The 18002-nt window shown below is 45.1% G+C and overlaps 1 protein-coding gene across 1 annotated transcript; it reads right to left on the reverse strand.

Annotated features, from left to right (window-relative positions):
- Positions 1–215: 215 nt before the first annotated feature.
- LOC145413188 (phospholipase A2-like) lies at positions 216–6711 on the reverse strand. The gene is made up of 4 exons (XM_080282914.1): positions 6693–6711; positions 5760–5907; positions 4343–4464; positions 216–340 (listed from the first exon to the last, which is right to left on the reverse strand). Exons 1-4 carry the CDS (start codon positions 6709–6711, stop codon positions 216–218), a joined length of 414 nt encoding a protein of 137 aa, XP_080139040.1.
- Positions 6712–18002: the final 11291 nt, after the last annotated feature.

The following is an 18002-nucleotide window of genomic DNA, read 5'->3' on the forward strand; positions in this document are numbered from 1 at the left end:
ATTGTTACAACTCAGCATTCAAAATGGACAGATTGTAACTTTAGGCCATGTTAGGGTAAAACAGGCATAATCACGTCTTTAAATATCGTCATAATTTACATCGACAACATATAAGAGGATAATAAGGTATAAGTCAGTGAATAAATTGCTAAGGAGGAACTGATACGAAGGCTCCTATCCCAGATAGAAACCAGTTCGTGGCGTGTTGGGGGTGTTCATGCCAGGACGTCCCAGATGGAGTAGTGTTTGTGTTGAGGGTTCCACGGGTGGCGGGAGAAGCAGTTGGCAGCAGCTACGTCACACTCGCAACACGCCATCTCGCACGCATCGTTGTCCGTACCTGATGGACATAATGTTTAGTAGTTTTCCCTCCATCGTGTGTGTGTGTGTGTGTGTGTGTGTGTGTGTGTGTGTGTGTGCTACCTTACCCAGTCTTTAGGTGGGAGAAAAAAGGGGGTCGGGATGAAAATTAATGTGATGATGATGATGCTGGAAAAGAGCTATAACATGTGCATGAAGCAGGAACCTTGTGTAACTGCTCAACCCCAGGACATTTTCTTTGATACAGTAGTAAGTTTGAGCGAATACGTGTGAAGAATTAGGGACTGGAATTGCTTCAGTATTCAGATGATGACAGCACTAAGGCTACAGCAGTGGTAAGAAGGACAGAAATGATGTGGAGCGTTCCATGTTTTGAAATAATTCCAATAGTGCGTGAACAATCTTCCAAGTCCAGATATAATTCCGCCAGTTTTGCTATTCATCCCTTAACTAGTACTGTACATAACATGTTTAGCAAGAGAGACAGACAAACAGGCAGACAGACAGAAAGACACGCAGGCAGGCAGACGCAGAGGAGAGGTGGAATGAGAAATAACCGAGACTAGTCATGGCTTTTGATCATTCGCCTCAAATTTTTAAAGTCAAATTTTGGAATCCACCTTCCTTAAACGAATGTAGAAAAACATGTAATGCACAAACATCTGCCTTAACAGTGGTTTTGTTTCCCTCAAAATCTCTCCATGTCTAACCTGTTATAAACTTTCCAAACAGCAGTACCTCAATTACTGTTCAGTATGTAGACTAACCTGACCCTGTGCAGTAATGGTGAGAAAAAGGATCTGCTGCCTGCATGGACGCAAGTTCGATCCCATGCTGGGAGAGGGAACAGACTATTTACTTGAATTTCGTTAATACAGATTTTACTGATCTTCCACAAGACCCACCGACATGCCATTAAAGACACCTCTGTTAATACCATCACACTATTCGTAAATGGATATTAACGCCCATGATATGGCATGTGAAGGTGTACGGCACGTTATTAAAAAGACTGATAGGATTAGGTGACGAAATATCAAGTTTAAGTTCAAAGTCGGTCGCGTTAAAAGATACAGTTAAGAAGCGGGATTTGTCAGTTAGGTGCTCGAGAAGCATCTCGATGTTTCCCGATGTTATAGCTCCGGTACCAGTCAGAGTTGCCAGTTTGCCTGCTGTTTGTGGGCGTAGTTATTTAGTAAGTCATGCATTAATTTTGTGCTATTTTTCTCTATAATGTGTTATTTATGTGATTGTTAAATTATGTAACTGAAATTAAGTTTGTATGGTAAATAATTTGCAGTGTTGTGTAATATAAGAAAACTGGCATGTTTTGGTTGTCTCCGAGTTGGTAACGGTGCTTTCTCTCTGGAATAGGTTACACCAGAATTGTGAAGTAGATCATTCTAGTAATGCAGGCTTATAAGGACAAGGAGGAGACTAGAGCAAGTTTAGTTGGCTTTTGGTTCAGTTTGAGTGTCAGTGAAGATTGTATATATTCGGTACTTGTGAAAACAGTGGCAAACAATGACGTGTTACTGAAGTTTGTACATCATGGGTACTTGTAAAAAACAGTGAGGTGTTGTCAAGCATGAAGTGTAATAGCATTTAGTAAAGTTTGTACTGTATAGCTCCAATGCTTGTGAGAAGAGTGAAGTTGGAAAGTATTCAGTGTAATTATCTGGAAAATAAAGACAGTAAACTTAAGAAGCCAGTGTTTATTTAAAATGCCTGAGCTGATCCTGTGTACTGTACACCTAAAGGCTGACCATAGGAAGAACAACTCACTGGGCAACGTCCTTCCTCTACTGGATTACTGCTTTGGAGCCTGTGGCAGTGTGGGATGGGGACGTAACAATACAAATAAAATATGCATGGGTGTGTACTACACCTCATGCAACTCACACATCATTCACTTCCCTTGGGTAGGGTCGGGGGCACGGTGGCTCAGTGGTAGAGCATCAAGCTCGTAATCGGGGGATAGCGAGTTCAAGCCTCGCCCGGGACTGCCGTGCCGAGAGTGGTAGCGCGCTCCTGTAACCTAGCGGGGCTATCTGGCCATAGTTACCTAGCTCGGGGATTAAATCCCTTGGGTAGGGCCAAGGTGCTGCTACTGATAATAATACAGCACAACACAAAGGTAACCAATGGGAGCACACGAACACCAGTGACTCAGTTCCCGCCCACCCATGCGCAGAAAGCAAACTTAGCACCTTCAGCACGACGAGGTCATTTAATAAATTTACTTGTGCTATCTCGACGATTTCACTTCGCTTAGGAACTATCTCTCACAATGAGCAGCTCAATGAATGCTGTATGATTTAAACCCCGTGAGTTAGAAAAAGGCTCCCCTAGGCTGAATAATACCGCCTGACTGAAGCATGAACAAAATGAAACTATATCATGTGAGTGAAGAAGTTGAGTGAAACGTTGTACCCCTGACATCCGCCCAAGTTAAATAGTCTTCCCCACTGCTCTAAATCACTTTCAGTTTGTCAAGTACTAGATCCCAGATTCTTGTTCTATAACAGCATCACTTCCACAGCCACTCACTATGCCTTCCACCCCTTCACACCTGTAGCCAAACAACCAAACAGCAATAACATTGCTCCTGTACTATCTCCCCAATCTTACCCTCACGCCTCCTCCCACTCCCAAAACATTTGTCTCGTGCCATGCGTGCCATCCCATCCCCACCTTACACCTAAACTGCCTGTCTACAAACCCCTCCTGATGTTGATGTTCCCTCCCAACACATCCTCGTCACCTGACCCTCTATCAGTGTTGAACTGTATGCCGTCTAGATGCGAAAGAACCATGGATATTATGTCCAGCTTCCTACACCATCCCTTCCATCTTATACAGTGCCTGCAACATTTTCTCTCCTTTGTACTATTTTTCATTTTCTAACAATTCAGAGCTATCATCAACATGGTTATTTCCCACTGCTCTCGTGTACCCTTCCTGCTTGGCCTTCAGCGACAACGTCCTCCAGAGAGTTGAGGCTTGTACTAAATGGTAAAAAACGGAATCTAAGTGAAAAAGCTTCCAAAAGCATAGGCATCTGGACTCATGCTTCTGTTTCACTGTTTTTTTTTTTTTTATCTAGTTTTCTTGGGGACTTTGATTAATCGGATTTTTCCTTGTCTCTCTTACATAACGTGTCAGAGTACATCAATGCTTACCCTCAATAACACATCAGCACCCTTATGTACTGTGCTGTGCCTCTCCCTCTCCTTTTTTTTTTTTTTTTGCTCCCTTATGTGCCATTAGCCTAACAAATTCACATCAGTGCGTGGAAGTACCCCTCAAGTTCAGGACAGTACGTGTCTTACTACACCAACCTCCTTCTTGCTTGTTTGGAGTGAATTGCTTATTGTTCTAACATTGTGTCCATCCAATAGAGGGAGTAATAGCTCCCCTGGGTAAAGAATAAGGGGTATTTTGTTGAAATGAATCAGTCTGGTAGCTGCCAAGCATGCCTGCACCCTGCTCTCAGGAAATCTCCATTTAAACCAGACCTGCTCTGTTACAGAACTAAAGTCGACCTGCCTACTATCAGACGGAAGCTGTATCTAATCCCACTTCGAAAAGTCTTCCCGAAAATGAATAATACCTATACTGGGTAGCAAGTGGAAACACGTAACCAACGTAATTGGACTGAAAGGCTGAACTCCGTCAACCCAATGTTTCTTTTTCCGTCTACAAGTCGTATAATTCACCTACGGATACACTTTTCGAACAGGAGTTAGATATACGCTTCATTCACCCTTTGACTACCAGGGTGATCTCGTAAACTGAATAAAATCGTTCAAGCGTTTTCTGATTATGGTGGATAATTTTCCTCACTTATTACTAAACATAACACCCAAGTCGATAGGCTACAGTGCAAGACGTTCACTGAATCACCAGCTTTACACTGCAGGCTAACTTATGAAGAAAATATTGTTACAGGTGTGGCGATAGTAAAGCGGATGAGCAGTTTGTTGTAGAGAGAAGGCGGGGAGGGAGGGAGGCTACTAACCACAGTGGAGAGTGTTGCCATCCCAGGACCAGGAGTATCTCTTGAAGGCAGGTCCCAGCCAAGACGAAGCACAGGCACCGGCGTTCACTTGTTCGTAGCACCGGTCGTGGTTATAGCAGCACCTGAGGGGACATACTGCATTACACACATCCCACTCTTTTGCTGCCTCCCACCACTACCTTTCAAGTTTAGGGCGTATATTGTGTGTGTGTGTGTGTGTGTGTGTGTGTGTGTGTGTGTGTGTGTGTGTGTGTGTGTGTGTGTGTGTGTGTGTGTGTGTGTTTCATGGCGCTTCTTCGTTGGCTATTTCTTTTGCACCTTACACCTCAATATCCTCTTGTATGTTATCGATGCAAACAATGTTAACATTAAAACGATATAAACAGCGTGTAAGAGAATGATAAGGTGTAATATACAAAATAAATCGCTTAGGATGAGGTGCTACGTAGTTTCCTGTGCCACCTAGAACATGGCCCTTAGTTCAAGTCGGTGCACATACAACCTCAACCAGAATTGCATCTTCAGCCACTTTCACATCCTCTTTTTCTGTAAGCGTCATATTTCTGATGCATTTACAGCAAAAGTAGCTTCAAACGCAGTTCTGCTGGCGAAATAAATCTTATGCATTGTGGTAAACGCATGATTACAGAGTATAACATTTACGAGAGTGTAACAATGCTCTCTAGTTCATCGACAACGACTTCAGACAAAGAAAGAAGTACGGTATTCCACTCGATACTGTACACGATATATCATACTATATTATATGAAGTAAATTGCCATATGAAGATTACTTTCGACGATTTCATATTACTTTACAGAAAATAACACCGCATTCCAGCTCTCTGCTATTTTTTAAACCAAAGAAAGTAAAATAACTGAACAAAACAGAGGAAAAGACAAATAAACTAATGCAAATTTCATTCAGTAAAAAACATATCCTGGACTCCCAGTGATTCAGTAGGTTGCGGCACTTTAACCGGATGTGATCAAAAAGTTTTTATACCTAAGGATTGGTTGGGATTTAATATTCACGTAACAACACCTTGAGTCTGGCAAATGATCACTCTGGGCTTAAATGTGTGCACTAAATACCCGAACAACTGGTCCAAACGTTCCTGATGGGTTAGTGAAGGACTAAGTGATGGGTGGATGAATGAATAAGAAAATAATTTCCAACCTACAACGTAATTATTATTTTCTCTGCTTTCTTATCTCCCCTGTCCCCAGCCTTACGTGTCCCAATGACTCACGAGTCCATATGTCTCACCTGCACCCTGCCATACCTATCCCCTGCCTCACCTGTTCCTATGCCTCACCTGTCCCCTGCCATACCTATCCCCTGCCTCACCTGTTCCTATGCCTCACCTATCCCCTGCCATACCTATCCCCTGCCTCACCAGTCCCTGTGCCTCACCTGTCAACTTCATCCACGACGGGTCTGTCTCCGCCCTGAATGCCGCAGTGGTTGCCGTAGTTGTTGTAGAGTAGCGCCTCCCGCCTGGCCTTAGCGCGGATCATGTCACCGAACTGACCTATGGACCGCCTTACTCTACCACCGTCACCTGTGGGAAGTAATAAACATGCAGAAGAGATGGTGGTAGGAAGGAAAGTTAGAGCTTCCATTTCTTGTTGCTTTAGGAGACATTCTAGCACTTTTTTCTGTCTGCCTGTCTATATGACTCAGTTAATCTATCAATCTGTTTATTTATCTATCAATTTATAGCCCTTCAAGAGGCCTTAATTCATCTATAGTCTTGATCCCAGGGGGGTAGCCAAAGGCAAATAGCCTCCATGTTGCCTTGCTCTCCAGTATCAGGTTGTCCTTTCTCACCTTAGCACCGATCGCCTCACCCGACCACCCTCGTCGCGTATCATGGTTAGTAGTCTTTGTCTGAAACGAAGAGAGTTCGATCCCAGGGTAGGGCAAAGAACAGCTTGAGTGCCAGTACTTCCGTCTCGTTAAAACAGTCTTTACTGTTCTTCCACGAGACCTACCAATGACACCCCTGCTAATACCATTGCACCTGTCCTGAATGACACAGACCTAGGTATTAGTGACGAAATGGTAAGATACCTATGTGTGCAATACTTACTGTAGGAGCACCACTGAGCCTCAGGGGGCTGCTTGTCTTATCCGTGTCCAGTCAAACACACGCATGAAAGCGAGCAAGCGAGCGAGCAAGCGCGCGCACACATACACACACACACACACACACACACACACACACACACTGAAAACTGTCCTTCTACTACAGGAGACGATGGCTACTATACTCACTAAGATGGTGTATTTCTGTCTTTGGTGCCAATGTGTGTGACTGTGCAGACCAATCTTGGATCCACAAACTTTGCCACACTGTTGGCATGTCAAATCTGGGTTTGCTGGAAGAACTCTGCTTTGGTTGTCTCCGTTTCTACGCTCTTCTCTGGCCAGGTTCCGAGCTTCTTTGAGATGAATGGTTCTTTCGATGAAAAGGGCTCGCCACTGTTTTCTGTCAAAGGCATGGTTTCAAGATCTCTTGGTATGATGTTGCATTTCTTCAGAGTTATCCTTATATGTCTTTATATCTCTTCTTCTGTCCCCCTGGGTTGTAACGTGCTGCAGGGAGTTGGTCATACAGAACCTGGCGGGGAAAGCGGTGCTTAAGCATACGGGACACATGTCCAACTCATCTAAACTATTTTTTTTTTCTGTCAGCATGGCTTCTATGCTGGTTGACTTTGCCCACTGGAGTAATTGTGAGTGAGGACTTTATCCTTCCATCCTCCCATGTTAGTCCTAGGATGCAATGTAAGCATCGGATATGAAAAGACTCAAGCTGTTTGATGTGACGCTGGAATGCAGTCCTGGATTCAGCACCGTATAAGGGGGTGGAGAGGCATACATCTGTATATCCTGATGCCTTTGTCTCAATTCTGAAGTTGGTCTTTTCAAAGACACTGGATCTGAGATGCCAAAAAGAAGCTGAGATGTGGTTAATTCATGCAGGGACTTGTGCATCAATGTTATGTCATCTGTTGCCACACTTCATAGGTTGGTAAAATTCTCCACCTGTTTTACAATTTCACCTTTTATCTGAAATGCTAAAGGCTCTACTGCATTGTTTCTCTGATATATTATTTCTGTATTCTTGACATTTATTCGGAGCCCCATTGCATGGTATATTTTGGAAATAATGGTGTGAATTAGCTGTAGGGCTTCTGGGGTATGTGCAAGGACAGCACAGTCATCAACTTACTGTGGATCTAGAAAATAAGTCGTTTCGGTCTTTGATTGTGCTTGAAGACGTCTGAGATTAAATAAGTGACTTTCTTGATGGAACTGGATTTTATTTCACCATCAGGGATCATTTGTTGGTGACTTAAAAGGGTGTCTGCAGTGAGATAGATGTTGAAATGACAAGAGCCACGATACACAATTGCTTTACACCCACATCCACATTGAAGGGTTCAGATTTGTTCCCACCTTTTGACACACAGAGCATTCATGTTAAGCACGCTCTTTAACCCCTTAACAGCGGGGCGTCACTTTCTTGACGCTCGGGCGCAATGGATCATACCGCGGGGCGTCACTTTTGTGATTCTGTGTTATTTTGAATTATCCCGGGCTTTCAAGTGGTGGCTTGTATCATCTATCAGTACTGCCAATGTCCAACACTAGTCAGCACTCCAAATCTCATCTGTACTCCCATCCATTGTTGACATTTTAGCGATTTTCCCCCCTTCCTGACTCCCCTCCCTACCTCCCCTCCATTACCCTGTCCTCTCACCTCCCAGGCCGCGCTGCGCTAAGCAAATCTCCCCCGGATTTTTCCACAGATTTCATCCATTGAAATAAGCCCTATGCCCTATGCTTATAAAACATAATATATACCAAAAAAAAATAAGGTAAGTGATAGTGGTATACACCAGGAATTGGCTAATTATCACCTGACAACACCTCACATGCATTCATTCGCTACATTACCACGGTAATTTCCCCTTTGAATTATGCCTTGTAATCTATGTCTGTAATAAAAATATATATCAGAAAGGAAGGGAGAAGCCTAAGTGACATTTACATTCACTTGGAACTACCTATTTCTTCATGTATTGCCAAGATTTTCTACCAATAATTTATTAGCATGTAAGTTAGCAGCTGTCATCCTCATTGTCATTGTCAACTCTTGCCTTCTCAGATAAGCCGCGGCATTTAGTTCCTTGTCTTCCGCTGTGGTCAAAACACGTCGCACTCGCGCCACGCCATTTCTGCCGCTTCTGCGCCCATTGCAAAGGGCCCCGTGACCTCTACACCCAGAAAAAGTCGTGAGGGAAGCAGGAAAGGACTGAGTGACTCTGCAGTGGAACATGAACTAGCAGAATTGTCAATGGTGATGATGGATAGTGATTTTGACCCTTTGGGGGAATCGTGTGATAAGCCGGGTGAGGAAATCGTGCCAGAAAGTGCTAGTACAAGTGCTTCAGTGTCGAAAGTTATCCCTAGCTCCAAGGGAAAGGAGCCGTTAGTGCAGCAAGGGAAGGAATTTGGGAAGGGAGTGAAAAGGCGGCGTGTTAGCCCCAGAACAATGGCCCCGCGTGACCCAGCCCGCCATGAGTCCCGAGTTGATTCACCTCCCCGTTCCTCAAGCCCCACTTCACTCATTTCTTCCTCTTCTTCTGCTGAATTATCTCCAGAGTCTTTGTTGTCGGAGTCACCACCAGCATCAACAGTAAAGGCAGGCCGTAGAGAAAGAGGTAAATCCCTGACCCATAAAAGTAGAGTTGCTACTAGAGTATGGGCTGCTAGTGCTGTACGGCAACTCAGGGTCAGTGCGAGTGACCTTGAACGGGGTAAATCTCCCTCACAGCCACCCACCACCCTCACCCATCCTACACCGTCACGACAGGGAATCCTGGACGCCTTCGCGTGGACGGAAGGGTCCGATTTTGTGCCTGAACATTTAGTTTTTGATGAGAGTTCCTCAGGAGTACAGCCTGCCTTCACTCTTGACGATGATGCTGAGTGTGTGGACTTCCTTTTGGCCTTCCTAGATGATGAAGTCATGCAGCACATATGTGATGAGACCAACAGGTATGAATCACAACGTGCTGCAAGTGGTACAGGTGCAGCCAAGATGCAACAGTGGTCCATGCTGGGAGTGCAGGAGCTGTATGTGTTCTTTGCCCTCATGCTTCTCATGCCACACTCAAAGAAGCATGAGTTGGAAGAATACTGGTCCATGGACCCCTTACTACCCTCACCCACCTTCAATAAGTACATGGCCAGAGATCGCTACCGGAACATCATGGGAAACCTGCACTTTGCCGACAACGATGTACCTTCCCAAACCGACCCACTCTGGAAGATCCAGGAGATTCTAAGCAGAATGACAGATAAGTTTATGTCATTCTTCCACCCCTTTCAGAAGGTTGTCATTGATGAATCCTTGGTTTTGTTCAGAGGACGTCTTCGGTTTGTACAGTACATTCCAAGAAAACACCATCGCTTGGGAATCAAGTTCTTTGTACTGTGTGACTGTAAGACAGGGTACATCCTTGTCTTCGTCATTTATTCAGCCAGCACTGTCGATCTGGATAAAACACACCCCCTTGGCTTCTCAGGCTGTGTAGTGAAAGTGCTCCTTGAAAAGTATTTTGGTGGGAATCATGTGCTGTATACAGACAACTATTATACAGCACCGAAACTTGCCAAATACTTTTCAGAACACGGCATTGGCTCCTGTGGCACTGTCAAAAGTAATCGTGCCCACTTCCCTAAATTCCCAGAGGCAGGAACCTCGCAGCAAGGAGATGTGCACCTACGCAAGTCTGAGAAGATGCTGGCAATACGGTGGCATGACAAGAGGGTCGTGCACATGCTCACCACCGTACATAAGGGGGAAATGACAGACAGTGGGAAGGTCGACCGTAGGACAGGCGAACCTGTGATGAAACCTGATGCTGTGTTAGACTACAATATCAACATTCGGCTGGTGGACAAGTCCGACATTATGATTGGTGAGATCGACTGCCTCAGGAAGAATACTAGGTGGTACAGGAAAGTTTTTCTGCATCTCATAGACATGACGATGCTGAACGCCTTCATCCTGTACAAAATGATGGTCAAGCCACCCAAGTCCTTCTCCCTGAGGTTGTTCACCAGGACTTGTGTTCAGCAGCTGCTGGAAAGATATGGTAGGGTGATAGGAGCAACTCCAAGGCGCCATCCAGTAACACTTCCCAACCGACTTGAGCAGAGGGCGTATATGGATCGGCACAGACTGGTGCTAATGCCTGCCACAGGCAAGAGGAAGGCTGCGATCTGCAGGTGCCAGGTGTGTGCACATACCACCCGACGCACACCTGAGCACAAACGCACCTCTTGGCAGTGCGCTGAGTGCCAGGTTCCCCTCTGTGTTACCTGCTTCTTTGATTACCACAGCCAGATGCAGTTCTAAAAGTGCAAGTGGGAAAGGAGAGTAATGTGGAAATAATGTGGAAATAATGTGTAAATAGCAAGTGAAAGCAATGGATGTTCAGTACATATGATTGAACAGTGTACTATAGTTTTATCTTACTGAAAATGACAGTGAATAACATAGTGTAAGTAAAATAGAAGGGTAAATATTGAAAATACAATAGAAAATGTAAATAGTAATGTAAGTAATTAGTAATATAGGAATATGAGTACAAATACTTTATGTTATAACAGTGAAAGTGAATCCGTGGCTCTCTACGTATTTTACTGAATGAAAAATTGAATGACTTCAGTGACAATAAACTAATACTACTGAAGGAAACTTATGGATAAAAACTCCAGATATATATAAGTGTTATATAGTAACAGAAATATAAAGTGTGAGGGGTTTTATGAATAATAAATGACAGAGTACCGAGAGCGAACTAGTGCAAGTGGGAAGGTCATACGCGCTCGTAATTTTCATTGCTTTCACAGTGGGTTTTTTTTTGGAGTATGGATCCCAAACTACTTGATAATCATAGAGTAGTGTTTATAGTGTTAATATCTGGCTGTGGTAATCATATTACGGGTTGTTGGGAAGTGTCGAGACTTTATTACCCAACTTCAGAGGTCTCCACAAGTCCTACGGTAACCGATGAAGGCTCAACAAACATTCCAGGAGAAAGCTGAAGGTATGTGCCATAAGCATATGTAATTTTAATATTCTAGGACTAATAACTGATTTTTGGCAAATATTTTTTGAGAGTCTGTCGGAGCCCGAATAACCCCGCGGGACACGCAAAACATTGGTAAACATGCCCACGGTGTAAGGGTTAAGACAGTAAAAAATTTGTTTGGAATTCCAAATTTTTAAAGGGCATTCCATAAAATTTCACTGTTGACAGTGCCATATGGTTTTTGCAGGATCAATGAATGCAGTATACAGGTCACGGTTCTGCTAGTGGTATTTCACTTGTATCTGTTGGGCAACAAAGATCATATCACAGGTACTTCATTCCATCTTTAATTCACATTGTGTTTCAAGAAGTGTTGACCAAGTCAAATGTTTTGTCAGTCTGGATAACAATATTGAAATACCCACCCCACGGAGGAGCCATGGAAGGATTGGCGCAACACCCACCCCATGGAGGAACCACGGGGAGGCATGCAGAGCGCGTAAAGGGCCTAGGCCACACGGTCTTATGTCCCTCCAACATGCGCCCCTCTTCCTCTCAAGCAGACCCAACAACAGGTACTCAGTGCTGGTGCATTACCCTCTGACCAGGACAGCACTCACCAGACTAGGGGTGGGACTTTTTTTAATACAGTCCCAAGTAGGTCCTCGACAGCAGAGTCCACCAGACCTGCCATCACAAGAGGAAGAGAGACCACCGGTCCTCGTAGTTACCCCCAGGGGAGCAGCAGTGCAGTAGAGTCCACTGGACCTACTGTAGGAGGAGACTCCACCGGACCTCCTTCTTCTGCCACTCACCTTCGGGAGCAGGGGTCTTGGACTGTCCACTGGACGACCCTTACCCTGCAGTCCCAGGGAAGTGAGCAAAGCCATGGTAGAGTCCATCGGACCTACCACAGAGGGAGAGACCACTGGTCGTCCCTCAGCTGCAGCTTTCCCCCGGCAGCAGGAGAGCGGTAGAATCCACCAGACCTGCCTTGGGGGCCAGAAAGTCCGCCAGACTTCCTCCTCCTGTTGTTCCCGGGATGAGTGGTCCCCCGACAGAGTCCACCGGACGTGTCGGGCCAAGGGAGGGTCCACCACATCTCCTTCGTCCACTACCCCGGGAGGGAGCCTGGGTAGTGTCCATCGGACCTGCCAGGCAGAAGGAGAGTCCATCGGACCTCCTTCCTCTGTCCCGGAGTGGAGTTCCAGCAGAGTCCATCAGCCCTGCCAAGCAGAAGGAGAGACCACTGGTCGTCTCTCCTCCACTACCCCGGAGGCTCCCTATAAGGGCAATGTCTCTGACTCAGCCTGCCCTTCCAGATGCCGAGCGAGATGCCCCTCACGCTCCCCCTCCACCACAAAGGGCAGAGACTGCTCCCCAACAGGACTCCTGTTGGAGAGTGTCTGGAGCAGACCTGTCATGAGCCTGGGTGTCCTGTCCCTGCAACCGAGCCCCCGATGCCCCCAGGAGCTGATGGACTCTCCAAGGGCAAGCAGCCGCAGATGACCCCTGATGGCCTTCCCCTCCCGGTGAGACTGCAGCCACCGGACCTCGAGGGATGCCCCTCAGCCAACCCCGGGCCTGGACCAGCCCGGACCCTCCACCAGGACTACCACCACAGCCAAGGACAGGTGCTGTGCAGAGCACCTCTTAGCCCTGTTTGGCCCCAGTCCCAAGGACCACCACACTCCTAAGGCCCCCACCAGGAAGGGGCCACCCACCACGCCACCCTCCAGCCTACACATGACCCCAGAGTGCACAGCCTGAGACCAGCACCTCTATCGAGAGCGCACCCCTGATGGCCCTCCTCCCACACCTGGCTGTCACCTGCACTTACCTGCGGTCTAGACTTAGTGCACCCCAGTGCCCCACCTATAGTGTTATCGACTTTGTGCAACATTTTTGCCCCAACCATAGTGTCACAGACTCTGCAATATTTGTGTCCCGTCCATAGTGTCATAAACCCTGTGTAATACTTGTGCCCCATCGATAGTGTCCTAACTCTGTGTAATACTTGTCCCCCCTCATACATAGTGTTGCAATATAAACCATATGTGTGGCCCATATATAGTGCTGTCACTTGTACTGATTGTGTAAGTCCACTGTATCTATTTGTAAGGTAATATACGTGTAAGACTGGTTAGCCTGTGTTTGAGCCCTATCCCTCCTGGTCCTGAACAAAAGAATCCAAGTCCATGCCCATATCTGAGTTCAGGGAGTTGAGCCCAGAATACACTGCATAACAACTATCTTGGCTAGTGCTTTGCACGCATTCTCAAGAAGGGAGATGTCTCTCCTGTTGTCACAGTTTGAACACTCCCCTTTTTTCTTGTAGAAGGTTACAATATCAGAAGTAAGCCTTTCAGATAGTAGTTGTTCTTGGTTCCAGATAGTTAGTATGAGGTTATGGAGGCGCTGGTAAAGAAACTGGCCACCCTTTTTAATCAGTTCAGATGGTATGTCGTGTGTCGAAGTCAAGTCAGTATAAAGCAAGGTTCGTATATTCCAGGTGGCAAGGGTCAGGGAGATTCTTTTGGTTTATCGACCACAGTGTGGGATGCCTTGACAGACATGGTTATCTGCCCAGGTGGTGTGGAGCAGCAAATGTTTAGGCTACCTTTTCTAAACCCCTCCCCATCAGGGGGTGAGCAGTTGAATGCCCGTTTCTGGCTGCTTAGTCACACTGAGTGCTGCCAAAGGCATGACCTGCTCCTATGTCATCATGCTAGCAACATTGGGCCAGTGCCGCCAGTGTGCAGGACTCGAGCTAACGACTCCAGCCACATCCATGACCTGTCACTGTCACCCAGTCCTTTCACCATAGATAATTGATTTTAAAGGACGTCATAGGAGGTAAATATACCAGTTGGAGTGCACAATGAATAGGTTTGGTCTGATGGTGAGAGTTCGTAGTCCTTACCACCACTTTACTTGACCCTTCTCAGCTTGTGATGGTGGCATGAAGATTCGCGATGACCATCTACTGAGCAGGGTTGCAGGAGTCTGTCACGAGCACTGTCTGTTGAGTCCTGCCTTCCGTGGGGCTCCACTCATGGATTTCTCGCTTCGGGTTTACTCCCGTAGCCTAAACCCATCCAAGGGCAATCCACAAGGCAATGGGCCTGGGAACACTTCGTCTGACCCCTCACTGATGACCCCTCCAGCATGGGTAACCCTGTCCTCCCGTTGAGTCCGGGGGAAATCTCCTCTCGCTGATACAACCCACGCGATTTACAGGAAACGCACACCCCCACTGCGACAAGGTGATTCCCGTAGACACACACACACACACACACACACATATATATATATATATATATATATATATATATATATATATATCTATATATATATATATATATATATAGATATATATATATATATATATATATATATATATATATATCGTTTCGTTTCGTTTCATTTTTGAAGGCTCCAACATGCTTGCATGCGTCGGCCTTGGTCACTTAACGGCGGCTCTCAGCACTGCTCCATCTCTGGCAGCCTCCCTGTTCAGTCCCTTAACCCTGAGGTCACAATGACCTCGTCCCAGGTCTTTTCTGGTCTACACTTCGCAGTCTCACCCCTAATATTAACGCTTCTCACTTTCTGCACCCAATTATCATCCCCCATCCTCTCCACATACCCAAACCACCTCAATCTACCTCTCCTCATCACAACACCAATACACTCCAATCCCACCCTATCTCTCAACTCTTCCATCGTAAACCTAGCCCTCCAAGCCTTGCACTCAGAGACGCAATGCACATCCACCTAATCATTGTCATTTTTGTACGTTTGAGCTTGCAAATATCCTCTTCCTTTACTGCCCAGGTCTCACTATCATACAGCATTACACTCCTAACACATGCTGCATACAAAGATCCCTTGACACATAGAGAGAGCCCTCTCAATGTCAGGAGAGGAAACAGCTCCCTGAATTTCTTCCAACCACTCCTCACCCTAGCCACAGAGCTAGCTCCAGCCCCATCCCCATCACATAACATGTCTCCCAAATAAAAAAAACTCTTCCACACACTCAAGAGGCTCACCAGCATATTCAATCCCTTCACCCTGACAATCTCCACATGCTCTCCCCAACACACCACACACGTAAAATCAGAATTATCTCGCAGTCTACCTTTAATACCACTACATCTCTTATGCATCCACTTATCACAAACACTGCACAAGATGGAATTACTTCCCACACCCTTGTGGCAAATTGCACAAGGCCACTCTCCCTCTCCTTTGACAGTACCGCCACCAACCCTTGTTTTATCTGCATTTACTCTTAAGCCCTTGTGCCCCATACCATCTCTCCACTTCCTAAATCTTCCCTCTACCTCCCTTTCATTCTCTGCAATCAACACCAAATCATCAGCATACAACATCTCCCACGTACGGGAGTCCATTTCTGAAGTCACGTGAGAGGGCTTCAAGTACCATAATAAAAAAAAAACTAGAGACTCAAAACTGACCCCTGATGCACACCAACATTCACGGAAAACTCATCACTCAAATCTCCATTCACCTTTACCTGGGTGCGAGCATCCACATACATAGCCATAACCACCCTAACCAGCCACTCCTCGATCCCAAGCTTTCTCATTGCTCGCTTCACCACCTCTCTAGGGACTCTGTCAAAGCTTTCTCCAAATCAACAAAAACAAAGTGCAGTTCCCTTTTCTTTCCTATATATTTTTCCTGCAGCTGTCGAACAATGAATATGGCATCAGTGGTCCCTTTGCCTGGCATAAACCCAAACTGCATCTCATCAGTATTCACTCTTTCTTTAATCATACCTTCTAGAACTCTCCATCACCTTCATTATATGATCTATAAGCTTTATGTCTCTATAAAATCCTCTTTCCAGGGCATCACACTTCCCCTTGAACACATTTACAATTACACTCTTCAGCCAATCATCTGGGACAACACTCTCATATATAATCATATTTATCAGGTCAGTGACTAACCTCTCTTATATCTCCTGAGGCCTTCAACATTTCAGCAGTCAACCCAGACACACCTGCTGCCTTCCTCACTTGCATCCTGCCAACTGCCTCACTCACAGTAGCAGCGTCAATCAATGGCCAAGGGCTGAACCTGTTGGCTCCAAACCTTCCCTGTCCCGGTCAAACTCCTCATTCAACAACTGGCTATAAAGGTCTCTCCATGAGTCTTTAATATCCCCACTGTTCATCATTATATATATATATATATATATATATATATATATATATATATATATATATATATATATATATATATATAAATCATCCATTCCTACATTGCCCCATGAGGAGCGTAGGAGCCCGGGGCTAGGCAGTTGGTCCCGACATTTAAGATGAGAGTGACCAGCCTTACTCATCCCTGAGTGGAATTACATGAGCAGTCAACCCCAACCATCCCTAGGATATAAACCTTCAGCGGCTCAATCCGATTGGAGCGCAATAATTACCCACTAAACCACCAGGCGTCAAAATTTGGTTATATGGTTACCACCCAGCGTAGTAAAGGGTTTCCTGGTGCACAGGAAACCATTTGGCTTGTCACTCAGTGTAGAGTCACCCACAGGCTGAAGGAATATATATATATATATATATATATATATATATATATATATATATATATATATATATATATATATATATGATGCAGTTACACAGGTAACGTAATCGATTACATTATAATTTCTCGATACCGGTTACAGTTGTCATTTCACAAAATATGGATGTATTCGATTACAATCACAATTTTATGTCATGAATTCATGACTGAAATCATGATTAGAGGTAATTCTTGTCCTGATAATTTACAGCGAAAATGCTGTGTTCTGTAAGCACAATGGCTCGATCGAAACTTTTAACCTGCGGTGATAGGCAAAAGGTCAATGAGTTGGCAGCATTCTTCTTCTGCTTCTGCTTCTAGCGGATTTGTTTAAAGGAGGCCTTTGAAGACATAAAAGAGATACCATATAAGGTAATTAGACATGGAGAATCCAAATCTCTCATCAGCTGACACCTGAGGTGAAGCCATCGAGTGACAACTTTAGTAGAAATGCTTGATTTAAACCTATTGACAAATAAAAGTGGTCCCATGAAAGGTTATTAAACATGGAGAATTCTAATTTGCTGTCAGCTGACCACTGTGGTGGCGTCATCTAGCAGCAGCTTTAGTAAAAGTACTTCATAAAGCCCACCGTGACATAAAAGTGGTCCCATATAAGGTTATTATATTGACATGGAAAATCCAAATTTTTTACAGAAAACTGTTTGAAACGTGACTCCCGCCTCAGGTCCCAGAGCAATTATACTCTTGTTTTTAATTAAAACGGTTCATCGTAAGCGAGTATAATGTAGTTTACATTTCAACATCATTAATAAAAAAAAAAAAAAAGCAGGCTTCTATGTAGTTTCTGTGACAAAGACAACGTCTATCTAATATATACTACACAGCTACAAGCTACCTGTCAACTGCCAAACTCTATAAACGTCTTGCATCACCCATGGATCGTCAGTCGTTCTACACCAGA

Source organism: Coenobita brevimanus, chromosome 95 (genome assembly GCF_032717465.1).
Source record: "Coenobita brevimanus isolate Jiangsu-jjx chromosome 95, ASM3271746v2, whole genome shotgun sequence".
Lineage (NCBI taxonomy): Eukaryota > Metazoa > Arthropoda > Malacostraca > Decapoda > Coenobitidae > Coenobita > Coenobita brevimanus.